At 39.4% G+C, this 24,484-nt stretch overlaps 2 protein-coding genes across 6 annotated transcripts in view; both read left to right on the top strand.

Moving 5' to 3' along the window:
• The first annotated feature begins 343 nt into the window (after window positions 1-343).
• LOC135108596 (mitotic spindle assembly checkpoint protein MAD1-like) lies at window positions 344-16,379 on the top strand. The gene is made up of 14 exons (XM_064019758.1): window positions 344-624; window positions 3,664-3,836; window positions 4,102-4,269; window positions 5,174-5,239; window positions 5,730-5,870; window positions 6,400-6,530; window positions 7,293-7,416; window positions 9,575-9,720; window positions 10,541-10,685; window positions 13,468-13,665; window positions 14,382-14,551; window positions 14,914-15,086; window positions 15,288-15,478; window positions 15,669-16,379. The coding sequence occupies exons 1-14, from the start codon at window positions 402-404 to the stop codon at window positions 15,990-15,992; spliced, it is 2,373 nt and encodes a 790-aa protein (XP_063875828.1). The 5' UTR covers window positions 344-401; the 3' UTR covers window positions 15,993-16,379.
• Window positions 16,380-17,245: 866 nt separating this feature from the next.
• The window catches only part of LOC135108569 (unconventional myosin-Va-like), a 69,496-nt gene continuing 62,257 nt past the window's right edge, over window positions 17,246-24,484 (top strand). For 3 of the 5 annotated variants that reach the window (XM_064019733.1, XM_064019726.1, XM_064019717.1), the window contains exon 1: window positions 17,247-17,412. In XM_064019733.1, coding sequence (XP_063875803.1) covers window positions 17,386-17,412 — 27 coding nt within the window. In that variant the 5' untranslated portion in view covers window positions 17,247-17,385. Of the gene's footprint in view, window positions 17,413-24,484 lie in introns of all 5 variants that reach the window. The other 2 variants (XM_064019730.1, XM_064019709.1) reach the window with 1 other exon arrangement.

Below are 24,484 nucleotides of genomic sequence, written 5' to 3'. Positions count from 1 at the left end.
TTCAAAATTTTGTATTTCCAGATTTTACATCTAAGCACTATGTAGGAAAACAAATATATCTATAATATATTAGATAGTTTCCATAGAGAAACAAACTGCAGCATTTCTATGAATAGAGCACGCGACCCTGGGTTGCGGCATTACCATGGAGGTATAAAACTCCTTGGGTATTACCTACCTAGATAAGGTTTTTAGGAATGTTGATTGAACACTAATTTTGTTTTTTTTCTTCAGATTTACTAATATTATTTGTGTAACAACAAACTGCCGTGTTTGATCTATAGACTAACAACAACAAAAATAAATAAATAAATAAATAAAAATAAAAAAATCGCCGTTGGAAGACAAGACTCGCCAGCATCAGTCGTCAACACTCAACAGTCAACAGTTCAGTAGGCACCATGGATGCCTCGCCGGACCCTACCGTGGTTTTGACTGCCCTAAAGGACTTTCAGACATTTCTTGGGAACTCGAGGACCTCCTCAGCGAGCAGAGGAACAGAGCCTCGGCGTTTGAACTTCTCCACCCTTAGTAGAGACAACTCGTCAGCCTCGCTTCCCTCACCTAATTCCCCAGGGTACCTCAGGGGACAGAAGAGAAACCTCGATTCTATTGTAGGATTTGGTGAGTGTCATAAACAGGAAACAAACTGATGTCATAAGTCTACGTCCTATATAGTGGCGAAACGTAGGTAAATAGGAGTATTACCATAGATATAGTAGACCATGTTTCCGGTGGTGCGAGTATTTCTGTAAATTTGTATAAATACGTTCAGTGAGAATGAAACCATCTCAAATCCGAATATTTCGTACTGATCGATTTTTTGTGTACGGTAAATTTATATATTTTTCACCCGCCTAACATTTTCAGACGAAACTAGATTTTGATGTTCCTTGAATGAATCTAATAACCGTTTCCATCGCAAATTATTTTTTTCTTAAATATCTACCCCACACTCATGTAAACAAGCAGAAATTCATTAAAAACATTAACTAAACCTAACTAGCATAATGTACCTTAACGGTAAATTTGATAAAAATTAATATCGCAGGAACGAACAGTTTGTGACGGTAAAGATACACACCATTGTGTTATATGTGACCCAAGTTCTTCACTGAGAACCATTTTTTTTTTTTTTTTTTTTTTTTTTTGCTATGAGAAGTGAATATGTATAATGAAAATACCTTTTTTACTTACTTAGGTTCATTATGAGTATTCTGGACATAAGTTAGTAAATATTAAGAAGTTTGCTTAGGTTCATTATTAGTATTCTGGACATAAGTTAGTAAATATTAAGAACTTGGTCTGTCTCTTAATGATGGATGAAAATGTGTTTTTTCTGGTAGATTGTGGTGTGTTTTGAATGAATATGTCAATCGTTCCCAATCACAAATCAGTATTCTTCTTTTCTTTACCCCCCCACTGTTACCCTGCATGGAAACATGATTTGTGGTAGAAACAAGTAACAGCAATATTAAATGCATCAAAATCAATAAGAAAAAAATAGTTTTGGCCTCACAGAGATACATGCTCAGTGGTATGTGTCACTGTTCACAATTCTGCACTTTTATCACTCACTACAGAATGTTCTGATGGTCTCATGCCACAGGACTGTCAGGTGTCTGACCAAAGTTAACCTAACCTAATTGGTAAATGTTAAATTCCTTGTCTGTTTCAAGTTGGGGGATAAAAATATTTTTTCCGGGAGATTTTGGTGTTTTAAGTTAATCTGCTGTTTCCTCCAGAAATATATATATATATATATATATATATATATATATATATATATATATATATATATATATATATATATATATATATATATATATATATATATATATATATATAATTTTTTTTTTTTTTTTATCACCTTGGAAAGTAATGATTTGCAAAAAGAACGAATAATCAATGCAAATCCAAAAGTCCCCAAATTCTGGCAAATTCAACATCATAGATAATACATATGCTGTTGTTCAGAAGCACTTGCTCTTACCCCATGCTGGGGACAAAGAACCACTCACTTTCATCCCTCACTGAGGACAAAGAACCACTCACTTTCATCCCTTGCTGGAGACAGAGAACCACTCACTTTCATCCCTCACTGAGGAGAAAGAACCACTCACTTTCATCCCTTGCTGGAAACAAGAGGACCACTCACTTTCATCCCTCACTGGGGACAAAGAACCACTCACTTTCATTCCTCACTGGGGAGAAAGAACCACTCACTTTCATCCCTTGCTGGAGACAGAGAACCACTCACTTTCATCCCTTGCTGGTAACAAAGAACCACTCACTTTCATCCCTTGCTGGTAACAAAGAACCACTCACTTTCATCCCTTGCTGGTAACAAAGAACCACTCACTTTCATCCCTTGCTGGTAACAAAGAACCACTCACTTTCATCCCTTGCTGGAGACAGAGAACCACTCACTTTCATCCCTCACTGGGGACAAAGAACCAGTCACTTTCATCCCTTGCTGGAGACAGTTTCACTGACCTGTTAGATTTTGTAAATTAAATTTAATTAAACCTAACTAATGAAACCAAATTAATTCATATAACACTTTGCCTGGGCAGTCAGGCAGCACTCTATGGTCATCCTCTTTGTCATTGGAGGCATCGAGGAGGGGACTGGCAATGGTCCCCATGCTGGGGGGATGGAGTGAGGCTGCCTGAAGGAAGAAGATGTGCAGGAAGGTTCCTTCCTCATTGGCCTTAATGAAGAAGGATCTGGCCAGATGTTGGTACAGATACCTGCTCCAAAGGCCAGGCCACTTCACCCACTCTTTAATGTCCCTCCGCAGACATTCAGTATTCTGTGTGTGCATGCTAATGTTAGCAGGATCAACAAAGTGCTCAGTGGTTCACCACAAAATGTGTATAGTCTAAACCACTCTGTTATAAGTAACCCACTGGCCACTTACAATCACTGACCCTGGGCAAATATACTGTTGTGTGAGTGGGATCAACATGTCCTGTTTTCAATGCCTATTCTCCCCTAAGGGACCCACCAACAGCACAGTAAATCTCTGCTTTATTTCCTGTTCTATCCCCCCAAAGAATCAGATTTGAGACAGTGCCCAGCCTCTCCTGTACTTCTGTCCCACAATCAGTCTCATCCACTTTCACAATGACTCTGGGGCTGCTTTGGTTATTCAACCAATAGTCCGTCTCTTCACTGCAAAAATAATACCAGTTGACGGAAATAGGGAGAGATGTCTACCAGAACTTCACCAGTTTTGTAGTCCCAGTGCTTACTCAGCTAATGTTTGGCAAATAAAATAACTTTCTGCACTGGAAGTTGGGTGTTCTGCAGGAAGGTGCCCTTTATGTCAGCAACAGTGAAGTCACAGTCATGGCACTTCTTACTTTTGGGGAGCACATGACTTGCTCTACACTGACAGCTTTCACATTTTGAGAAATTATCAAGTACTCATGGTGGGTATTTTGCTGAGTGTGTGGCAATGTGCATCCATGACCTATCATGTTGTTTTACTGGCACTTTTTTTTGTGATGGTTTGTTTTTTGTACTAATTGGGTTGAAAACAAACTTCATAAACAAAATGTTACTCAGATTTTACATTCCTCAGTCTGGATTGTAAGTCCAGTAACTTTATTAATATATTTGATCAAGGTGGGAGATGTAGCTTTCATGTTTTCTCAGATGTCTCTAAGAAGCTGCGAGAGAAGGACGGTGAAATCATCACCACCCAAGCAACAGTCACAAGGCTGCAGGGACGCATACATGAGATGGAGTTGACAAACAAGAAAAATAAACTAGAAAGTGATGCAGAGATAAGAGCCATGCAACACCAACGACAAAGAGACAAGGAGTTGGTGGGTGGCTGCCGAGTTTGTCTAGTACATGTACTTGTGTATCTTCAATATAACAGTGCTTGTCAGAGGGAAACCTCAAGTATGTATAAGGAAGAAAAATCTCTAGGCCTGATGAAATTGTGAAAGTAAATACATGTGCTTGTACTTTATCCACTGCTAACATAATCCAGATTCTCTTTATTTTTCATCTCAGAAATATGAAGCAACACAAATCTTTTCTTGATTACAATGAACTTTAAAGGTAATATTTACATCATATTCCCAGATTGATGACCTTCAACACAAGTTAAAGAAGATTCAGAAGGAGAAGGAGGAAACCCGAGATAGTGTGAAGAGTGCACGAGCACAGTGGGACACAGCTAACTTAGAGGCAGAGACGCGGGTGAACAAGCTGCAGCAGACATATCTTGAACAGACCACCAAGCTGAAGGAGGTGAGCTGAGGCTCATCATGTATACTGTGCAATTATAAATGACTGCCTATATTGTGTTGGCCATTCATAGCAGCATACATGATATTGTGTTTCACTTGTTTATTCTATTTTCTGATCACAAATATCATTGCAAACATGGTAACCTATGTGATTCATAAGCAGTATGAAGGAATGGCATCATTCCTTTGCAACAGGTATGAATTATCTGCTGCATGTGGGTCGGACACACTTTATGCAGCTCACGAAATCATGTAATAATTACATATTTTCACCTGTAGCTCAGATGGGTTTTTGGTATTGAAGTGCCAAATTTCTCTCTCTCTCTCTCTCTCTCTCTCTCTCTCTCTCTCTCTCTCTCTCTCTCTCTCTCTCTCTCTCTCTCTCTCTCTCTCTCTCTCTCTCTCTCTCTCTCTCTCTCTCTCTCTCTCTCTCTCTCTCTCTCTCTCTCTCTCTCTCTCTCTCTCTCTCTCTCTCTCTCTCTCTCTCTCTCTCTCTCTCTCTCTCTCTCTCTCTCTCTCTCTCTCTCTCTCTCTCTCTCTCTCTCTCTCTCTGTGTGTGTGTGTGTGTGTGTGTGTGTGTGTGTGTGTGTGTGTGTGTGTGTGTGTGTGTGTGTGTGTGTGTGTGTGTGTGTGTGCTAGTCCAGATTCTGTTTATTAATGTCATTCTCAGCCAGGCATTGGTCAAGATCTGGATTTTTGATTGAGGGATTAAAGCAAGCATATATTTAGTATAGGGGTGAGTAGGATTTGTCATTCTGGTGTAGTCATTAGGAAAGTAAGCTTACAATTGTTAGATATTCTATATAGTTTCTTTAGACTGAGAGCAGAGACAGAGATACAAAGACTTGTATAATGAAAGAATGGTTTCATTGTTAATCATACTCTACAGTATATATCTTTTGCAGGAGATCAACAGTCTTCAAGAGCAGGTAGCAGACTTGGAGAAGGAAGTAGCAGAGAAGACATCTAAGGTGGGTTTCAGAGTCTTTCTGTATCATCATCAATGTTGTCGTCATCATCAGCATCATCATTGTCATAAGAGAAAGTAAAGTAGGGAACAGTTTGGTATTTGGCTAAGTGAAAGGTTCCATGAGTTGTTTTGGAAGCAAGTTGAGAGAGGGAGGCTAGGAAGAAGAGAATATGCAGCAAGGAAAAAGAAGCAGAAGGGGGATGTGGAAAAGGCATTTTGACTGCTTAATGAATGAAAAAAAACAGGAGGGAAAGTGTTAATGCAGGGAGGAGGTAGAGAAAGTGATAGGTAAACTAAAGAGTGGGAAAGCTGCAGGTATAGATGGAATAATAGATTACCTAATTACTGACATGTATATCTCATGAGGTGGTGTTGATAATGATCGCACATTATTTACCATGCGTTCTAACCTCTGTGAATTCCTATCCTAAGATTATAGACCTGACAATGTGCCTGATCACTTCACTTCTCAAACACGCAATTATCCACAGGTGACACTAGCAGAGAATCACACGGAAGTAGTGGAAGCACGACTGGCTGATCTGCAGGAGAGGCTGAAACAAGCAGAGGATAACCAGGCACAAGCTGAAGACCAGAAGCTGCAGCTAAATAAAGCATTGTGTAGAGTCAGGGTATGTACACTATTGCTAACCAGAACTCCCATCTTTGAAAGTCTGCCATTTGTTTCCTTATTTCCTTAGATTCATTTTGTTTTCATTTTGCCAGGTACTACCACATGCCAGCTGAGTAATTTAGAGGCAGAGAAACTTATTTCCATGATGCCCCTTTCATGATATATAGAGCCAAGGCTTGCATCTTTTTTTGTGCTGGGTGTACAAGTATCCTATGTAGGAAGTGAAGGTTGGATTATTTGTGAGCTTTTTGATAACAATAACATTGAAACAAGAAAGAAATATTACAGTTTTTGGAAGAGAAGAGATATTTGAAAGAAAAGGGAAGGAAGGGTATAAAACTTTTGTAATCTCTAGACTTTTGCTATTCCCGGGTAGCTGTTCGCTCTTTTGGACTGAGAATCTCAGGGTATAGTGTATGTTTGTATCCAAAGGCCTCTGTCAAAATACATCGGCATGTATTAGAAGAAGTATTTTCTCTGTTTCTTGATAGTTTATCATATAGTTGACTTTATTCCTCATACTTCAGGAGTTAGAGCTGCAGCATGAGGAGCTGAAAGAAACCAAGAAACAACAGGAGGTTCTTGAGGCAGCCATGTGCAGGCTACCTATTCTTGAAAAAGAAATTGCTAAGGTCAAAGAAGAGAACAAGTTTCTGAGGTAAATACCTGTGTCATATATATATATATATATATATATATATATATATATATATATAAAAATTTTTATTTTATTTGTTTTTTATTATTATTATTATTATTATTATTATTATTATTATTATTATTATTATTATTATTATTATTATTATTATTATTATTGTTATTATTATTATTATTATTATTATCTATTTATTTATTTTTTATTTATTTATTTATTTATTTATTTATTATCTTTTTTAAGATTCATTTTGAGTTCTGTATTTGTTGAATTCATGCTGAAGTTTTGATATTTAATATGGGAGATTCACACCAGAAGATTATTAAATTTCAGTAAATAGCAATAAATGTTTGAAGCTTGGAATAATCTGTTTCTTGGACAGTAAAGTATGGTCATAACACTTGAAAACCCAAGCAACAGAAATAAAGTATTCAAAAGTAGTCAAGGAATGACTGTTTGAGGCATGCTTGATTGAAATGGTAGATTGAAGTGCCATCACAGCATTGAATACTGTAATAATTTACTGATTGTCAAGCCAACATTAGTTATTGTATTATTTTAGTGTTCTAGACTAGTTGCATGCATCTGCATAATTTTCTATTTACCATGAATGCCATACACAGTGTGCATTTGTCATTTATATTCTTGACATATTCTTTGCTATTTGAGTAAGTTGTTCTCTGGAATGAGTGTTACAGTGGGAAAATAGTGTTATCCTGCAACTGAGACAGGAATTTTGTGAAAGGTTACCATCTTTGTTGCCAGGGACACAGCCAGAAACACTCAGCTGATGGAGGAACAGCTAACCACTGCACTGCAGCAAGTGAAACATCTTGAAAAGCGTTGTGAGGACAGAGCCAGTCAGCAAGCCAAGGCAGAGCTGTACAAGGTCAGAATCATTCACTTGGATGAGAGATAGCAAAGTATTTGTTTGATGGGTTACAATTGAAGCAACTTTCCAAAGACATAATTGTAGTTGTATATATTATTTATGTATGTGTTGTGCACTCAGTGTCACATATATTAGAATTTGAGGTTGAAGTGTGGCAAGAGGACACATCCAGATCATATCATTTAAAATAGATGAAAGGTAGATTTCTAGTGCTTGATGATCACCCAGTTATAAACATTATACATATGAGTCAGACCAAATCTAGTTCTTCATTAGGAGGCACTGTCCTAGCCCTGATGAAATAGGGAAACCAAGCATAAAATTGAAAAAAAAAAAAAATAATAATAATACATTTGGGATAAGCACAAATCACTGATCAAGTGTAATCTGCTTTTGACAGGGATTACTCTATTTATATGCCAAAACTGAGATCTCTCATAAAGGGAAGTAGCTCATATAAGAAGATACACTTTAGAGACTGAATATGCTACTTATTAGATATTGTCTTATAGTGGCCCAATGGTGTAGGAATTAATGTGCTTGACTCAAGGGATTCCAGGTTTACATCACACACCGGCAGTGTGTATCTCCTTTCAGGCCATGGGATACATTCACTTGGCAGTGAATAGGTATAGGGCATAAGTTGAGGAACTGTGACCTTGCATCTCAGCAGAAGGCTAGCAGTCCTACTATTCTGTGTGTGTGTGTGTGTGTGTGTGTGTGTGTGTGTGTGTGTCGAAAGTGCTAATAAACGGCTCGAAATCCGAGTGGGGTCATGTCATTAGTGGGGTGCCACAGGGATCAGTATTAGGGCCATTATTATTTCTAATATATATCAATGACTTGGATAGTGGAATTAGTAGCGATGTTAGTAAATTTGCGGATGACACAAAGATAGGTAGATTAATTAGGTCAGAAGCGGATGCCATCGCCTTGCAGACAGACTTAGATAGAATGAATGAATGGACGGATAGATGGCAAATGCAATTTAATATCAATAAATGCAAAGTGCTTAGCGTAGGTAGAGGAAACCCAAACAATAGGTACACATTAAACACCCAAACTCTGGTAGGTACAGGGTACGAGAAAGATTTAGGAGTTATAGTTAGCTCTGAACTCCGTCTAGGGAAACAATGCATAGAAGCCAGAAACAAGGCAAATAGGGTACTAGGATTCATTTTTAGGAGTGTTAAAAGTAGAAGGCCGGAAGTAATATTAAAGTTATACTTGGCGCTGGTCAGACCTCATCTAGACTACGCTGTGCAGTTCTGGTCCCCACATTACAGGAAAGATATAGGTCTATTAGAATCAGTACAGAGGAGAATGACTAAAAGGATACAGGGGATGAGGAGTATTCCTTACGAAGCGAGGTTGAAGCGGTTAAATTTACATTCTCTAGAGAGACGTAGGTTAAGAGGGGACCTGATAGAAGTCTTTAAGTGGTATAAGGGTTATAACAAGGGAGATGTAAGCAAAATTCTTAGGATCAGCAACCAGGGTAGAACAAGAAATAACGGGTTCAAGCTTGAAAAATTTAGGTTTAGGAAGGAGATAGGAAAAAATTGGTTCTCAAATAGAGTGGTAGATGAGTGGAACGGACTCAGTAATCATGTAGTTAGTGCTAGGACACTAGAGAGCTTTAAGAGAAGATTAGACAAGTTTATGGATGGGGATAACAGATGGAAATAGGTAGGAGTGTTTCATACAGGGACTGCCACGTGTAAGCCTGGTCGCTTCTTGCAGCTTCCCTTATTTCTTATGTTCTTATGTTCTTATGTGTGTGTGTGTGTGTGTGTGTGTGTGTGTGTGTGTGTGTTTTCTCAAAGAGATATGAACTGTTTTACACCACACCTTGGGGAATAAACAAAGCAAAATTAGAAACAAGTTAAATACAAAATATACTCTTATTTCATGGAAAAAAAATCACTGTGCATTCATCCCAGTTTTATCATTGTTAGTTTTTTTTTTTTTATTATATATATGGAGAGCAAAAATCTCCAGAGGAAAAGATCTCAGCCATTTATTCTCTTCTTTCTCTGGACTGTATGACATGCAAAAAGAAAAAAATATATTCTTTTCTCATGTCTCAGGAACATGTCACAAATACTTATGAATTATAGTGAATTGAGGAAGTTAATAAGTGTTACTTCCACAGGAGACATTGGATAAATTTGAGAGCATTGTGGGGAAGGAATTTGGGCTTGGTCGACGAGGCACACCAGAGGACCTTCAGATACACTTGAGTCAGTTACGGAAAGGAGACAAGGCCCTCACTGACAGTCTGGCTCAACTTCGTGCCAGGTCAGTAAATTGTGTTCTCTCTCTCTCTCTCTCTCTCTCTCTCTCTCTCTCTCTCTCTCTCTCTCTCTCTCTCTCTCTCTCTCTCTCTCTCTCTCTCTCTCTCTCTCTCTCTCTCTCTCTCTCTCTCTCTCTCTCTCTCTCTCTCTCTCTCTCTCTCTCTCTCTCTCTCTCTCTCTCTCTCTCTCTGCAATGTGATTCACATTAGAATATTTCTTGTCAGTAGCAACTTGCCTGTATATGTATATATACAGTTATCCCTTCCATATCATGTACATTGTGCTTCCCTGCATTGCCCACTCATCAAATTCTGAACTTCCATCCATACCCTGCACCTGCCCTCCAGATTGCACATTTAAAAGTGAGCTTGAGTATCTTGGTATTCCAGCACATGCAAGTATGAAAGCATGGTAGGAGAGACAAGAATAAAGCTCTGCAGGGAAGGAACATGGTGGGATCATTTAGGGAGTATGATGGAATGAAGGGTTGTGAATCTAAAAGTAAAATAATTTACTGGCAGCATATGAGATCTGGATATTTATGGGACTCAAGCTTTAAAAATAAAATAGAGATTGTGAATAGCAGCACACCAAATGGCTAGAGCATTTGGAGGGAATGGATGAGAGTGAAATGCCCAGAAATACATGCAAGAGCAGAATGAATACTGGGAATGTATGTGGAGAATGGTGAGGTGGGACACTGGTGGTGGAATGGAAACTTCTATTGTTGCCCCATTGAAGGAGTTCTTAAATACAGACATAAGAATTAAGTATGCTAGACAAGATCTGTTTGAAGATTTTCTTTGATCCTTTTTTTCTTTCAGCCACAAATCCTTGGAAAGTGGGCGAGCACAAGAAGTTGAGGAGATGAACCTGTTAAAAGCCAAAATGAAGAAACAAGAACATTTGATTCAGTACCATTCAGCGCAGATCAAGAGGCTCAATCGTAGGATCTTCCTTGTCAATAAGGTACTGTTGTACATGATATTATTAGGAAAAAGCTAACTTTTACTGTTTAGTCTTTATTCATAGCTTTCAAGATGTGGAATTAATCATTCTCTCTCTCTCTCTCTCTCTCTCTCTCTCTCTCTCTCTCTCTCTCTCTCTCTCTCTCTCTCTCTCTCTCTCTCTCTCTCTCTCTCTCTCTCTCTCTCTCTCTCTCTCTCTCTCTCTCTCTCTCTCTCTCAAGCATCCTGATGGTGCACTTATGTCATAACTCAGAGGTTCTGGGTTCTAATCATGGGATGGGTAGAGGTAAGTTGGATTTATTTCCTTTCCCTTTGTAGTGCCTATCCATCAAGGAGTCATGACCTTGCAATCCAGCAGGAACAGAAGGTTAGCAATCCTGTCCTTGTGTGTGTGTGTGTGTGTGTGTGTGTGTTGCAAGATACCAGAAATGGTCTGTAGCACACCCAGAGAGATAAACATGAGGTATATAAAGAAATGTACTATACTCCTTCATGCAGCAATGCTACAAGAAATTACCTGAAGAAAATTAACTGAAACAACACTCCTGTGAGCAGTAGTCAAAGAAAATAAAAATGTGCTGGTAGTTTTAGGATAAAAACAGAACTCATCCTTGCACAGTCCTGCTCAACCTTGCTCTGTATCCATAGCTATAATTGCTTGGTACAGTTTATAGGTCTCTTTAGCTGGCTGAGATCCCCTTTGAAAGATTTGTTATGTCCCCTTGCTTGTTGAAGTTTATATCTATGAAGTTAGGAGGGAGATGAATACAAAAAGGTTCATAGGAGGTTTGTGTTTGATGAATGTCGATGGTAAAGAGTGGAATTTGAGTCAGCTGTTGTTTACAGATGCTGCTTTACTGGTGATTGATTCAGAGAAGAGATAAAGATAGCTTGTTGAGAAGTTCTGAATGGCATGTGAAGGGAGAAAATTGAGAGTGGATAAGGATAAAAGGAAAGTATTGATTTGTGAAAGGATAGTTAAGGATATGATTAATGTACTTTTGAATGGCAAATTGTTTAAAGATGTTGTTTCTAAAGTATCTGTGGTTGCATGTTGCTGTGGATGGAGGAATAGATCTAAAGGTGAAGTGTGAAGTAAATGAAGCAAGAAGTTTTTGGAGAACAATGTTAATCACTTGGAATCACTGCAAATAGAAAGTTGTTTGAGGGGACTGGTACCAACTGCACTGTATGAGGCTAAAACCTAAGATATAGGACCAGAAGAAAAGAAGAGATAAAATTTGATAGGAGATGAGGTGTCTGGGGAACATGTGTGGAGTAGCATGATGAGTTAAATTAGAAATGAAGGAATGTGGAAAAAAATATAGGAAGAGATGACTGATTGAACAGAAGAGGGAATGATTTGGGCATGTAGAGAGAATGAAAGAAGAGGGTTTGGTGAAAAGGATTGCCAGTTTTGATGTGGGGAATATAAAGTTTCTCAATGGGACACAAGCCACCTTTTCTTGCTTTTCTTATATCTATATGAGATCGCGGTTTCTTATCAACCTTTTCCACTCTCTCTTGTCTAATGCTTCCTCTCAGCTGAAGTCCTTCTCTCTCAGGTTGTCCTGTATACAGTCAGTTCATTGTCTTTGTGGTCTGTCTCCCTCATCCTCTTACTTCTACCTGTGACTCCATCATCTTTCTACCAATCCATGCTTCATCTCTCCTCATACTGTGCCCACACCACTGAAGCCTTTCTTGTATCTTCTTTCCTACTTGTGCCACCTTCGCTATCCCTCTAATTCTCTTGTTCCTAATCTTATCCTTCCTTGTCACTCCCAGCATCCATCTCGCCATTCTCATCTCTGCCGCTTCCATTTTTCTTTCTTATGTTTTCTTAACAGACCATGTCTCTGAGCCATATATCATTGCTGGCTTTACCACTGAATGATGTACCATGCCTTTCACTCTGGCACTATCTTTTCTGTCACATATCAGTCCAGAGCATTTCCTCCAATTTTTCCAGTCTGCTTGTATCCTTCTATTTAATTTTTTATCCAGTCCACCATCCTGCAACAGATTTGACCCCAAGTATCTGAAAGCCTCCACCTTCTTTAACTTCTGTGCCAAGTGTACTTGGCTGTCATCATCTTGTTCTTCCATCTGCATGTATTCTGTTTTGTCACAACTTATCTTCAGCCTTCTACTTCCCAACTTGTTCCTCCATCTATTCAACTTCTCCACTTCCTCTCTGGTCTCTGCCACCAAGACTATGTCAAGACACAAGCTATCTTGTTTGTATAAAAAGAAAAGGAAAAATCATATGAATAAAAGAATATATATATATATATATATATATATATATATATATATATATATATATATATATATATATATATATATATATATATATATATATTCTTCACAAATCCGAAGAAACATCAAAATTAAACTGAATTTAGTAACAATTATGCAACTTAAATGACAAAATGCTAACAACATCTCAAAACACACTGCTGATGATTACAACAGCTTCCCTCATTTGTAGTAACAATGTACTCTTTATGAGTACATTGGGATTCAATATGGCTTTACATAATGACAATACACCCTGGTTGAACATTGGTTGTTACCATATTGTTGCTGTGCTTCACCTATGTGACTTTCCTGCTTATGTATAAGCTTTGTGTTTAACTTTTCAAGACTTAGTCAGTGTCTCTTAGACCTCCATTCCTATTGCATCTTATCACTTTGCATTTTATCATATTAATTTTCAGCTTTCTTTTATCACATAATCATGTTCTCATACTGTGTAACTCTCTTTCCTCTTTTTTCAGGAACGAGAGAGTTTGAAAGCCATCTTGAGCTCCTATGAGTCTGAAGCAACAATCATTTACTCAGTAGTAGGACAGGAACGAGTGCACGGACTTGAGGGACAGGTGGAGCTGTACCGCCAGGAGGTGGACCGACTCAATGCTGAGTTGCAAGAAGCATGCAGCACTGGCATCTCCCCTGCTGCTGCTGTTTCATCTCAGGTACTACTCAGCCTGATGATTTGATGTGTACACCATTTATGTATGTTTCAGATCACATGATAATCTTATTAGATTTTAAAGTTGCTGGAAGAGAGAAAACAGGAAGATGAACATCACAGCAATTGAGGTTTGCAAGCCATGGGAGTTGCACACCCATATTAGACCAAAAGCAAAACATGGTCAGAGGGCAGGACTTCTCAAGAGGCACAAAGATTTTTTTCTCTCTTTCATTTAAAAGTGCAGTAAAACTTGTACAAACAATGCCTTTTACCACACAGTGCATACCATAGTCTTTACCACAAGCAAATATACCAGTAAAGTGCAAAAAGAATACAAATTTTGTACTCACACAAGTGACAAGTTCATCACATGCTTAGGTAGCTGTTGTAAGTAAAATAAAAAGATGAATATTCTTTTAGTCAGGTAGTATATTGGTTGTGAGTCAAATACTTTATATATCAACTACCCCACAGTAGAAAACAAGAGTAACAGTTATATGGGGTCCTTGTAATCCTTTTCTCACATTTCAACAGTTATGTGTAAGAAACTAAAATGCCGCCTATGAATATCTCCATGCAAGGATTTAGGGAATTACGTGTTGAAAACAATACATATTCCTGCCCTCCTGTCTTGTAATTCCATATCTGATGCAAGAAGGGATGTACTTTCAGTGTTTCTTTGTTTGCCTGATTCTAAGTGAAAAAAACAAATTTCAGCAAAGGAAGGAGGATATTATGAAGATCACAGGATTAGAGGAGAAGGTGCTGTCCCTTGAGGAGGAAGTAGGAAAGCTGAAGCAGGAGAAAGAAGTGCTGGAGCTGCGGCTGGAACACCGTGCCCTTAAAGGAGATTATGACCCAACCAAGACAAAGGTCCTCCACTTCAAGTAAGCAGTCTTGTCTTCTTTACTAGGCTTCAATCACAACATGATAATCTCTGCATCACATTGCTGCTTAGTTTATCAAGTAAATTATCGATGATTAGACTCATTTTTTTTTTGTAGATATTAGATGTTAAAATTGCTACCTTTAATTCTGGGACACTGAGATGCCTCAGCTCAACCAGCCATCAAGCATCAATTGTTCTTAATATAACCACTGTGTAAAGCTTTATTATCAGACCTCTCTAGGTTCTTTGTCATCCCAATGTGTATTCTAGCTGTCTTCTGAACTTGTTGCCTTTAGAACCCTATCATGGCCATCTCATAAATATTTAACATCAGAGCATTAATTGATTGAACACTTTCAGAGACAACCCACATGCCAGGGCTCTTGAGAACAGAAAGACAGAAATTGAGAATTTACAGAAAGAGAATGAGTCCCTGCAGGAGCGAATAAGATTGCTAGAGCAGGGTGAAACTGAAGACCTCACTCAACGGGTTGGAGTAAAAGTGACCAGTGAATCCCACAAGGAAGTCATGGGTAAGTGAATGGAAATGATGATCCAAGTATACTCTCCATGAGTACTGTAGTCTGCTTATCAAATGGCACCATCATGTTAGCTCATTGCACAATTCTTTTTTTATGTAAATGTCTTGCTCTTGCATGTATATGTGTTGACAACAAAAAATTTGAATATCTTAGAAATGATTCATGTTTGATTGGTGTGTGTTTTGTTCAAAGAACTCCAGGAGAAAGTGTCACATCAAGAGAGACAAAATAAGCGTCTTATGGAGGCCTTCCAGCGCAAAGCCCGTGAGATGCGGGAAATAGTCTACAGACTCACAGGCTACCGGGTTGACACTTACGGAGAGAAGCAGTACAAGCTCATCCATATGTTTGCAGAGTCTCCTGATGACTATCTCTTATTTGAGGTTAGTGGAGGAAGTGTGTGTGTGGGTCTTGGTGCATTCATCAGGTTATGTCTAAGGTTTTAGGAAAAAAATTATTTACATATTAATTGCAAGGCTGAGGGAGACTATTTGTTGGTTCTTGAATACAGTCACACAAAGAATGGAGGATGTTTTATTATTTATGAAGCATCATGTTTGTTTTTCTTTCCAGCATACTCCAGCGAAAGAGATTCAGCTCCTGGAGACTGATTTTTCCAACACCATAGAAGACTTGATTGATGCATACTTGCGGCATGAGAACTCCTATCCTGCTTTTCTCTCAGCCATCACCCTGGATCTTTTCAATCGCCAAACCAAATATCAAGCGCATTCCAGCAGTGAGGAGGAGGAGGAAGAAGAGGAGGAGGAGATGGAACAGAACAGAAAGGATATCAAAAGGGATGGCAGAATGGGTAATCAAGAGCCCCAAAAACCAGGTGGTGGTGGTGGTTGTAATGATGATGATGATGACGACGACTTGGTGATCCTGGATTAGATGTGTTAACCTGGGGGATTTTAACCCTTTTCTAAACTTGCCGTGCTATGCTTGTTAACATACTATATTTATATGTTTATATATATTTTAATGCCATACTGAAGGAGATTTAAGATGTAAGGAAGTCCACGTAAATGTATATACTTACATAGACACCATGAATTGACTATAACACTTTAAGGCAGTTGTACAGATACTCTATAAGATGCCACATGAAAATTAAATTTTTTACATTTATGTGCTTTTATTCAAGCTTGATTTATGTATTTGTCTTATTTTTCATGTGCAACTTTTTTGTTTTCTTTCTGTGTACAGAATAGCAGCCAAGACTGAGAAAAATTAATGAGACAACTCTTAATAAAGAAAATATCTAACATAGAATGGCAACATAAGGCATTAATTCACCTTTCTTTGACATTCACTTAACTACTGCAAATGAATTTGAGGATCCTGGTGTAAGAGTGAAATCTAAATCAACTGCTGTTTGCAAATGGTACTCCACTGGTAGCTGATTCAGGTAGAAATTCAGAATAAAGGAGACATGGTAGAAAGATGATTACGCATGCATACATAGCTATATATACCGAGGCCTCCAAAATGTATGTGTGTGTGTGTGTGTGTGTGTGTATATATATATATATATATATATATATATATATATATATATATATATATATATATATATATATATATATATATATATATATATATATATATATATATATATATATATATATATATATATCTTTACCGCGGTAATGTGCCATTCATATGTCATATTTTCGTCAACACCTACGAACAACATGTCTTACGGTTTAAACATCTTACGGTCGTAAGTTGACAGCCTAAAAAAAAAAAAAAAAAAAAATATTACGGCCTAATAGTTTCACCTCCGCAGGACTTAATGGTAATGGCAAACACTAACAGCCCACAGGTATGCAAATTACATGTCCGTATCTTTATAAATATATAAATATACAAAGTCTAGATTTTTACTACATTATGCTAGAAGTTATAACTAACAATACTAGCGATTGTAAACATTTTACAATATATCAATTGTTAAATGGATAGAGTGATAAAAATATTAAAAAAAAAAACCCAAACCAGTAAACTATTTACTGAGAAAAGGTAATGCCCCAAGAAAAAAAGAAAAAAAAAGCGTGTCATTTTCTATCCATTTTTCGTGACAAATGTGTCTCTTTGAATGGTCACACGTCTGGCAACTGAAGGGCGGAGAGTCCCGGACCTGCCACCAGGAGGCTCCGGCGTCGTGTTTTGTGCGAGCTGTCAAGTGGTGGCAGTGTGTTATCGACCTGTGCGTGTGCATGTCCAAGGTCTCTTCATGCTGGATATACTTATTTAATGGCTTGAACACCAGAGCAGCGGGAGGATGTCGGTGCGAGAGCTTTACGTGAAGGTAAGTGAGCACTCCATGCTATAAGATTCCTGTATTGACACGCCAGGAGGAGTGTCCTACCTGTCACCTTGCGTGTGGTGTGCATGGCATAACACCTGATTAAGGTGGTCACGAGTAGCACTGATTATGAAATATATTATAGTTCTTACAAGTCTTTACCTTGGTAGTGGGTAACGCCTCACACCACAAGCAACATCGGGGCCTGGCCAGGTAGCTAACATTGCGGGAACAGGTGTGATGTGAGTAGGGTTTTTCGTATTCAATTTTTAGTAGAGGCTGTACACGGAATTCGTCTCTGTTTTACTTTCGGTGGGTAGGTCTTCAAGAAATGTTGATGGTGTTACAAAAACATATAGGAATGTGGATTAACAGTCGTTTCACCCTCGTCACACGTAAGGAGTTGGTTCCTCCACACTTTTTTTTTTTTCCCCAGTTTTGCGCATGTTTATTCCTACATAAGTCTAAAGCAGGAGTGTCAAACCCATAAAATTTCGGATACCAATTATGCACATGTTTGTGGTCTCAAGGGCCATCAGTGTTTTTGTAAGTACATACTGGCAAAAGTGGAGTTTACTGCTTACTTTGCTGGTCATGGCTTACCAAGAATATATGTAGTTTCATCTGATCTTACACATGTGAAATTGGTCATGCCTAATATACACAACACAAATACTTAATTACAAAGAAAAAAAAAATGCAATAATCTTGGGATACTGTACAGTCACTACAGTATTGTTGCAACACCCACCACCTAACCACCACCCACAACCGACCAGCCACAAGTAACACCCTTGCCCAGGCAGGCAGCAACTCACATGGAGGAAAAGTCAGCACAGCACTCACTCTGTCACCAGGAGCCATGATGCAGGTGGAAGTAACTCACAGGGATTGGCATAGTAAAGGAGTGCAAGGAAAGAAGGACATGCAAAGACTATATGCACAGCACAGGAATATACAATCTTCACTAGAGAAGAGGAGACAGTTATCTCATTTCTTGCAGGACACCACAGGCACCAAAACTCACACCAGGTAGAGCACTTAGTCTTAAGTGTGGCACACACCATCCACACAAAAGCCAGGCATAGTCACTCAGGTGTTTACGCAAGGCCAGATGTAGGCACCACAAGCATCACACCACTACAAGTCTTGGCACAGCCATCCAGAAGGACAAGAACCCAGCACTTCAAGACACATGAGGTGAACATGAGCATGGAAGTACGAGGCACATCTCTGAGTGTAATGCAGGAGCTGCAGCTGAACATGGCAAAGTCTCTCTCAGCTACATCTTCCAGAAGCTGGTTATCCTCACAGTCACAGGACTTCTTCACTCAGTCCTTTCTCGCTCATTGCATGTTGACCAAGAGGGAGAGGTCAACAGGTATAACACAATGCCTCACAGTGACATCCCGCTTAGCAATACCCCCTGCCATAACAGTGTATTACTGATATTCTTTGAGATGTGAGTCAAAAGAGAGGACAAATTCCCTTAGTGACAACACCTCACAACACCAAACCACACCACACATCACACCCAGTCACATCACAAACCAAACCACAGCATACATCACATTCAGCCACACTACACTAAGCTGCATCACACCATACACCACTTCCAGCCGCACAACCCACTCACACCACACAATTACATCACACTACAACTGGCCATACAACAAACATTATCACACTCAGTCACACCACATGAAGCCACACTACAACCAACATCACATCTAGCCATATCACAACCCACATCATGCCACTCATCACACCAGCTACACAACAGTCCATACCACACTCAATCACTCAGCAAGCCATATCACCCCCAGCCGCACTATAAATCATCGTACCACACAAAACTAAATCAAAATGCACGTCACACCCAGCCACACAGCAACTGGTGCGTCGCAGTCATACCTCAAAAAAATAAAAGACAACCACAATACACACCACACCCAGCCATAAAATAACCCATATCACTCTCAGCTAAAGCACGTAACACTACACATCAGACCTAGCTAGACAGACCTTGCCCAATTAACGACACCAATAAAATGCAACATAAACAACCAATTGACCTGTTCAACAGTAGCTTGCATCACTGTCTCTCTCCCCCCACCTTTGTCCAATACTTGTACTGATGTGTCAGCGGATGGTTTGTGTGAACTGAGAATGTTTTGGCGACTCGTGTTTTCAGATACCGCCACTGGCATGGTCGTCAGTTTCAAATGGATTTGTAATGTTTGTTTATTAAAATTAGAGAAAAAGGGTTTTACTGTGAGCAGTTTTGATATTAGATAAATCATTGTCATGTAATAATAGGTAAATGTTATTATGTTTTGCCTTAGCAGTTTATTGATTTCCTCAACAATAAAAATTGTAGTATGATTAAATAATAGTATAAATTATTACATTACATTTTATCATTTACCAAGCACTAATATGGACATTTAAGAGTACACACTCCTTTTTACATAGGTATGTGTTTGTCCAGTGACCATTTAATCTTCATTTATTTCCCCCATAAGGAGAATATTTTTTGTAAATTCTTAGATTTTTTTATGTTGTATCTTTTTGAGCACTTTTCATATAACCTTGAAGACAGTGATGTAAGTTTGGTCTACAATGAAGTGAAATTGTAGGTTGCTTCATCATGCAGCATGTTTGTTTCTTGCATTGTGCCATCCTTCTTTGTTGTTACTAGTGCAGACTGAGTGATAAGAAGTGGTGGAGGTGAAAGGTGGCTCTGTGGAGCTGTGGATCCAGACTGCAGACATGTAATTTGCTGATGACATCACTCAAATTATGGCAGGATATTTCTCTGTGACAGAAACAGAAGGACCATGATTTTACATGGCTTCTTATATGTACTGTGACTGTGTGTGTAAGAATATTATTATACATCAGTATTTTGCACCTGTGCAAGATGGAAGTTAACCCTTACTAACAATGATGGGTGCATTTTACATTGAAAGGCCATAAAAAATAGAAGCAGACACATATGATATGAAAATACATTAAGTGGTGTGATTTGTATATACACTCTTGACATCAGCTCTGAGGAGGTTATCTGATATATGAACAAATTACAAGTCTTATGACATCTCAGGTCTTTGTTTGTATATCTGCCTGTTAATTGTTCTTTCAAACTGTTATTCTGGTTTAAGTAGGGTTGGACATAGCATGTTTCCTAGGTTTTGTAAAATAATCTGTATGAAATTAAATATAACTTTTAAGCACTAAAACAATTATTTATTATGATTAGATGGTGTATTACTATGGTCTGGCAAATCTAAACTGGTGCACGTGATGTGTGATCCTCTTGGTGCACAGCTGTCCCCTCTCCAACTGTCAGACTGACCTTTCCACCCACCCATGGCCCACCTTGACATGCTGTGTGTGTGTGTGTGTGTGTGTGTGAGAATGTCCTCACATTATGGAAGTCTGCTGTAGGATGTAAATGCAACACTTATTCCTGACAACACTGCCCAAGTGTATGTCACATGTTATACTGATTTTTTTTATATTCAACAAGAATTGATTATTCATAAAAAAAAAAAAAAGTTTTATGTTCAAATATAAGAATGGAGAGCTTTTTGATATAATTTACAATGGGGGAGAAAGAACAGGATGTTAAGAAAAGTGGTGGTTTGGCAGAGCTGACTACAGTACTTTTTTTTTCCCTCCATGAAAGAGGGCTACCAGCCTAGAGCAACAAAATTTATATAGAAAAGGGTCACTGCCAGTCCCCAAAGAAGTAGAGTCAAGAGGATCAACCAAAACTAGAAGTGTCTTGTGACTTCCATCTTCAAAGAATTCAAATCATAGGAAGGGTGGGAAATACAGAAGCTGGCTGGGAGTTTCAGAGTTTACCAGTGAAGGGGATGAAAGATTGTGAATACTGGCTTACTCTTGCATTAGGGAGGTGGACAGAATAAGGATGAGAGAAAATAGAGTCTTGTGCAGTAAGGGTGCCGAAGGAAGGCATGTCTCCAGCTAGCAGGATCAGAAGAGTGGTAAGCACGAAAATAGTGGTAGGAGATTGCATGAGGTGTAACATTGTTGAGAAGAAAGAGAGGCTGAAGACAGTTAGTTAGAGTTGAAAAGATAAAATGCTTTTGATTCTGTCCTGTGTAGCAGAGCAGTGTGAGTGGAAACCCTACATAGGTATATGAGAAATGTACTCCATACATGGAGAGATCAGGCTCCTGTACAGAGTTAGCAACTGTGTGGGTAAGAAAAACTGACTGAGACGACTCAGTTGAGTGTTACTGAAGAAGAGGGAATAGTTTTCTGGAAGATTGTGTCGAGCTGATGGATGAAGAAATTGTGTTTTTGAGGCATTGAACAACACTAAATTTGCACTACCTTAGTCAAAAATTTGAGAAAGATAAGAAGTCAGGGATTGCTGTGTTGTGCTGTGAGGTGCTGTACTAACCCCATCACCTGAGGGAGTGTGTTGCTGGTCAGGAGACAGCGTTGGTCGGTAAATATTATTCATTACTGAAGCTAAACAATTATCACATGCAGTGACGTTAGGGTGAGCGTGCGCGCACGTGCGTGCATACAAGTATCTCGGTCAGTTGGACTCGCGGGCACAGAGTTGGGATCGGATGAGTTTGACCTCGTTGGCTCACAGCGTCAATTCTCTGGAAATCGAAATGCATGATGATCGTGTTTCCGTCAGTAACTTACAGGAAGTGTCTTCATCTAAATTTATGAGACAGGTGAATTGAAGATATTCTACTTGTGTGCTGAAAAGCGCGAACTGCGCGCACACACACACACACACACACACACACACACACACACACTTTGCTGTGATGCCGCTTCAATATAGTTTCTGAAAAAAAAGAGTTGTATTAAATAAACAAATATACAAACATACAGGCGCACCAAGGTGCGTAGTGCTTGCACTAATCTCAGCAAATACCGTGACACTACGTATTGAGAAGCAAAGGGTCGTGCCGCAGCAGTGCATCTCGGGTTGGAGGTGGTGGTGTGTTGCCTTTGGGAGACGGTGTTCGTACAGGTGTCAGAGTTGATGTGCGGCTCCTAGAGGACTGTGGGGACTGGAGTGTGGCTCTTTGCGGCCTCTCTCTGTAACCTAAGCCTTCCTCCCCATCCCGTCCACCTGAGAGCAACCCGACCCCCGACTTGTGATCCGTGAGTCCCGAGTGACCAGTGTCAGGGCAGACCCAAGCTGAGACGAGGTACTGCTGGAAGCGCTGCTGGATTTTGCATGTGGTGCGGAGATTGTGTAGCGTGTGCTGCGGTAAAGCAGGCTGCAATGGTGATTGGGGCAGGGAGTGTACAAAGGAGGTGGTGACCCAAGACGGTGATCTTGTCTTGTGAAGGCAGGGCCGGCAGACCATGATCATCCGTCGTATTAACCCTTACACTGGGCCTCACTCTCGCCCGTCACCCGCTCCCCTTGATCCCGTGGCTCTGCGATATGTTATTAGTGCCCCTCGACTCTCCCCGAACTTCGTTGCTCTTCACTACCATGCTGTGAGTATAATTTTTCTGGCCCGTGTTGGGCAGGAAGGACGTTCGTTTGTAGCCTTAGTGCAGGTCTCTGCCAAACATAGGAGGTATGGCGACAGTGACTATAGCTTTCTTTCATTAACTTTATCCCGCACACATTTATGTGACCTAAGAAATTCTTAAAATTTCATCCACTTATCCATTTATGGCCAGTCTGTGTATATTCATTACACATTGCAGAGGACCGCGGTGGTCACACTCTGCCCGCGTGACTGGAACAGAGTTGCACACTGCGGGAGTCTATCAGACCTGAAGAGACACAGGATCCTAAAAATGAGAACAAGAATGTGGCGCCTCTGTCACCTTCTGGGATGCGGGTTGGAAATATTTGAGAATCCGCGGCTGTGAAACCCTAATGATATGAAGCAGTCACGTGATGTGGTTAATATGGTCGCATCACGAAGCCCTTTCTTATACTTGAGGCATTTGAATCGAATCCCATAGTGCAGTACCCCAAAACTCCCTGGCGGAAGCAGCACGGTGCGAGCAGGCAGGCAGCGTGCGGCCCAGTGAGTAGCACAAGTCTGTCTGCGGGAGGAAGATTGCCATGGTTGCCCACTGTTTACAAGGTTCTTTAGGATAAGTCAGTGACTCACAAACTATCATCTCACCCTCACCTGATGATTGCATTCCACTGCTCTCATGTCTAATACATGCCAGTGCCAGTTGTTCATCGTCTGAGGCTAATTGATGTGCGTATTGTAGTGTTGGGAGTTGTACGTCTGTACATCATTATTGATTTCTTGTCACTCTATATATCTTTTTCCTTTGGTTATTTTTACTCGGAAGTACTTTTTGTGTTGATGCGAGGCGAAGCGAGGATGTAAAGTGACAGGCGCCGAGAGATGTGACAAGCGGGAAATGAATGTGACTCCATATGTGTAGTTTCATGAACTAAATATAAAAATGAAGACATGACATATGTATAATGAAGGGCGAAGACCCGCGCGGGTCCTGCATTGCGTCACTTGTGTTCATGTTGGGAATACTTACTCGCCAATAGTACCTTCGCTTCATGTATTCGTATTTTATTATATCAGGATCAATATATATATATATATATATATATATATATATATATATATATATATATATATATATATATATATATATATATATATATATATATATCCTCTAGCATTAGTAATTTGATCATTTTGGTACTGGTGAATGTATGGCCTCTGTGTGATGAGAGTCAGGGAGGCACGCTCCTCTTGCTGTTCCATGTATGCTGACTATCTTTGGTTACTTTAGTAGTCAACTTAATATCTTTTATTGTCACTTCTGATTACTTCTGCTTACAAAACATTGCTGCTACTACTTACAAAATATTGCTGCTACATGCTGAACCCTTAAACAGTCCTTTTGAAAACTTTCTTCATCCCTAGCTGACAAACAGTTATGATGGGATCATTGATGACTTTGATGTGGATTTGTAATACCACTGATACTTTCCCAGTCCGCTGTCGCGATCACTCTCCAGTTTGCAGGTAATCCAGTAGTAACACTTTCCTAGTTCACTGTCACGAGC

The sequence above is a fragment of the Scylla paramamosain genome, chromosome 2, assembly GCF_035594125.1.
Source record: "Scylla paramamosain isolate STU-SP2022 chromosome 2, ASM3559412v1, whole genome shotgun sequence".
NCBI classification, from domain to species: Eukaryota; Metazoa; Arthropoda; class Malacostraca; order Decapoda; family Portunidae; genus Scylla; species Scylla paramamosain.
This window is presented reverse-complemented; position numbering and strand designations above follow the sequence as displayed.

Excerpts from the sequence above, each read along its gene's own strand:
- LOC135108596 (XM_064019758.1), top strand. The coding sequence starts at position 402 with ATGGATGCCTCGCCGGACCCTACCGTGGTTTTGACTGCCCTAAAGGAC. Across the intron at positions 10,686-13,467 it reads GGATCTTCCTTGTCAATAAG|GAACGAGAGAGTTTGAAAGC; the intron begins GTACTGTTGTAC and ends CTCTTTTTTCAG. Across the intron at positions 13,666-14,381 it reads CTGCTGCTGTTTCATCTCAG|CAAAGGAAGGAGGATATTAT; the intron begins GTACTACTCAGC and ends AACAAATTTCAG.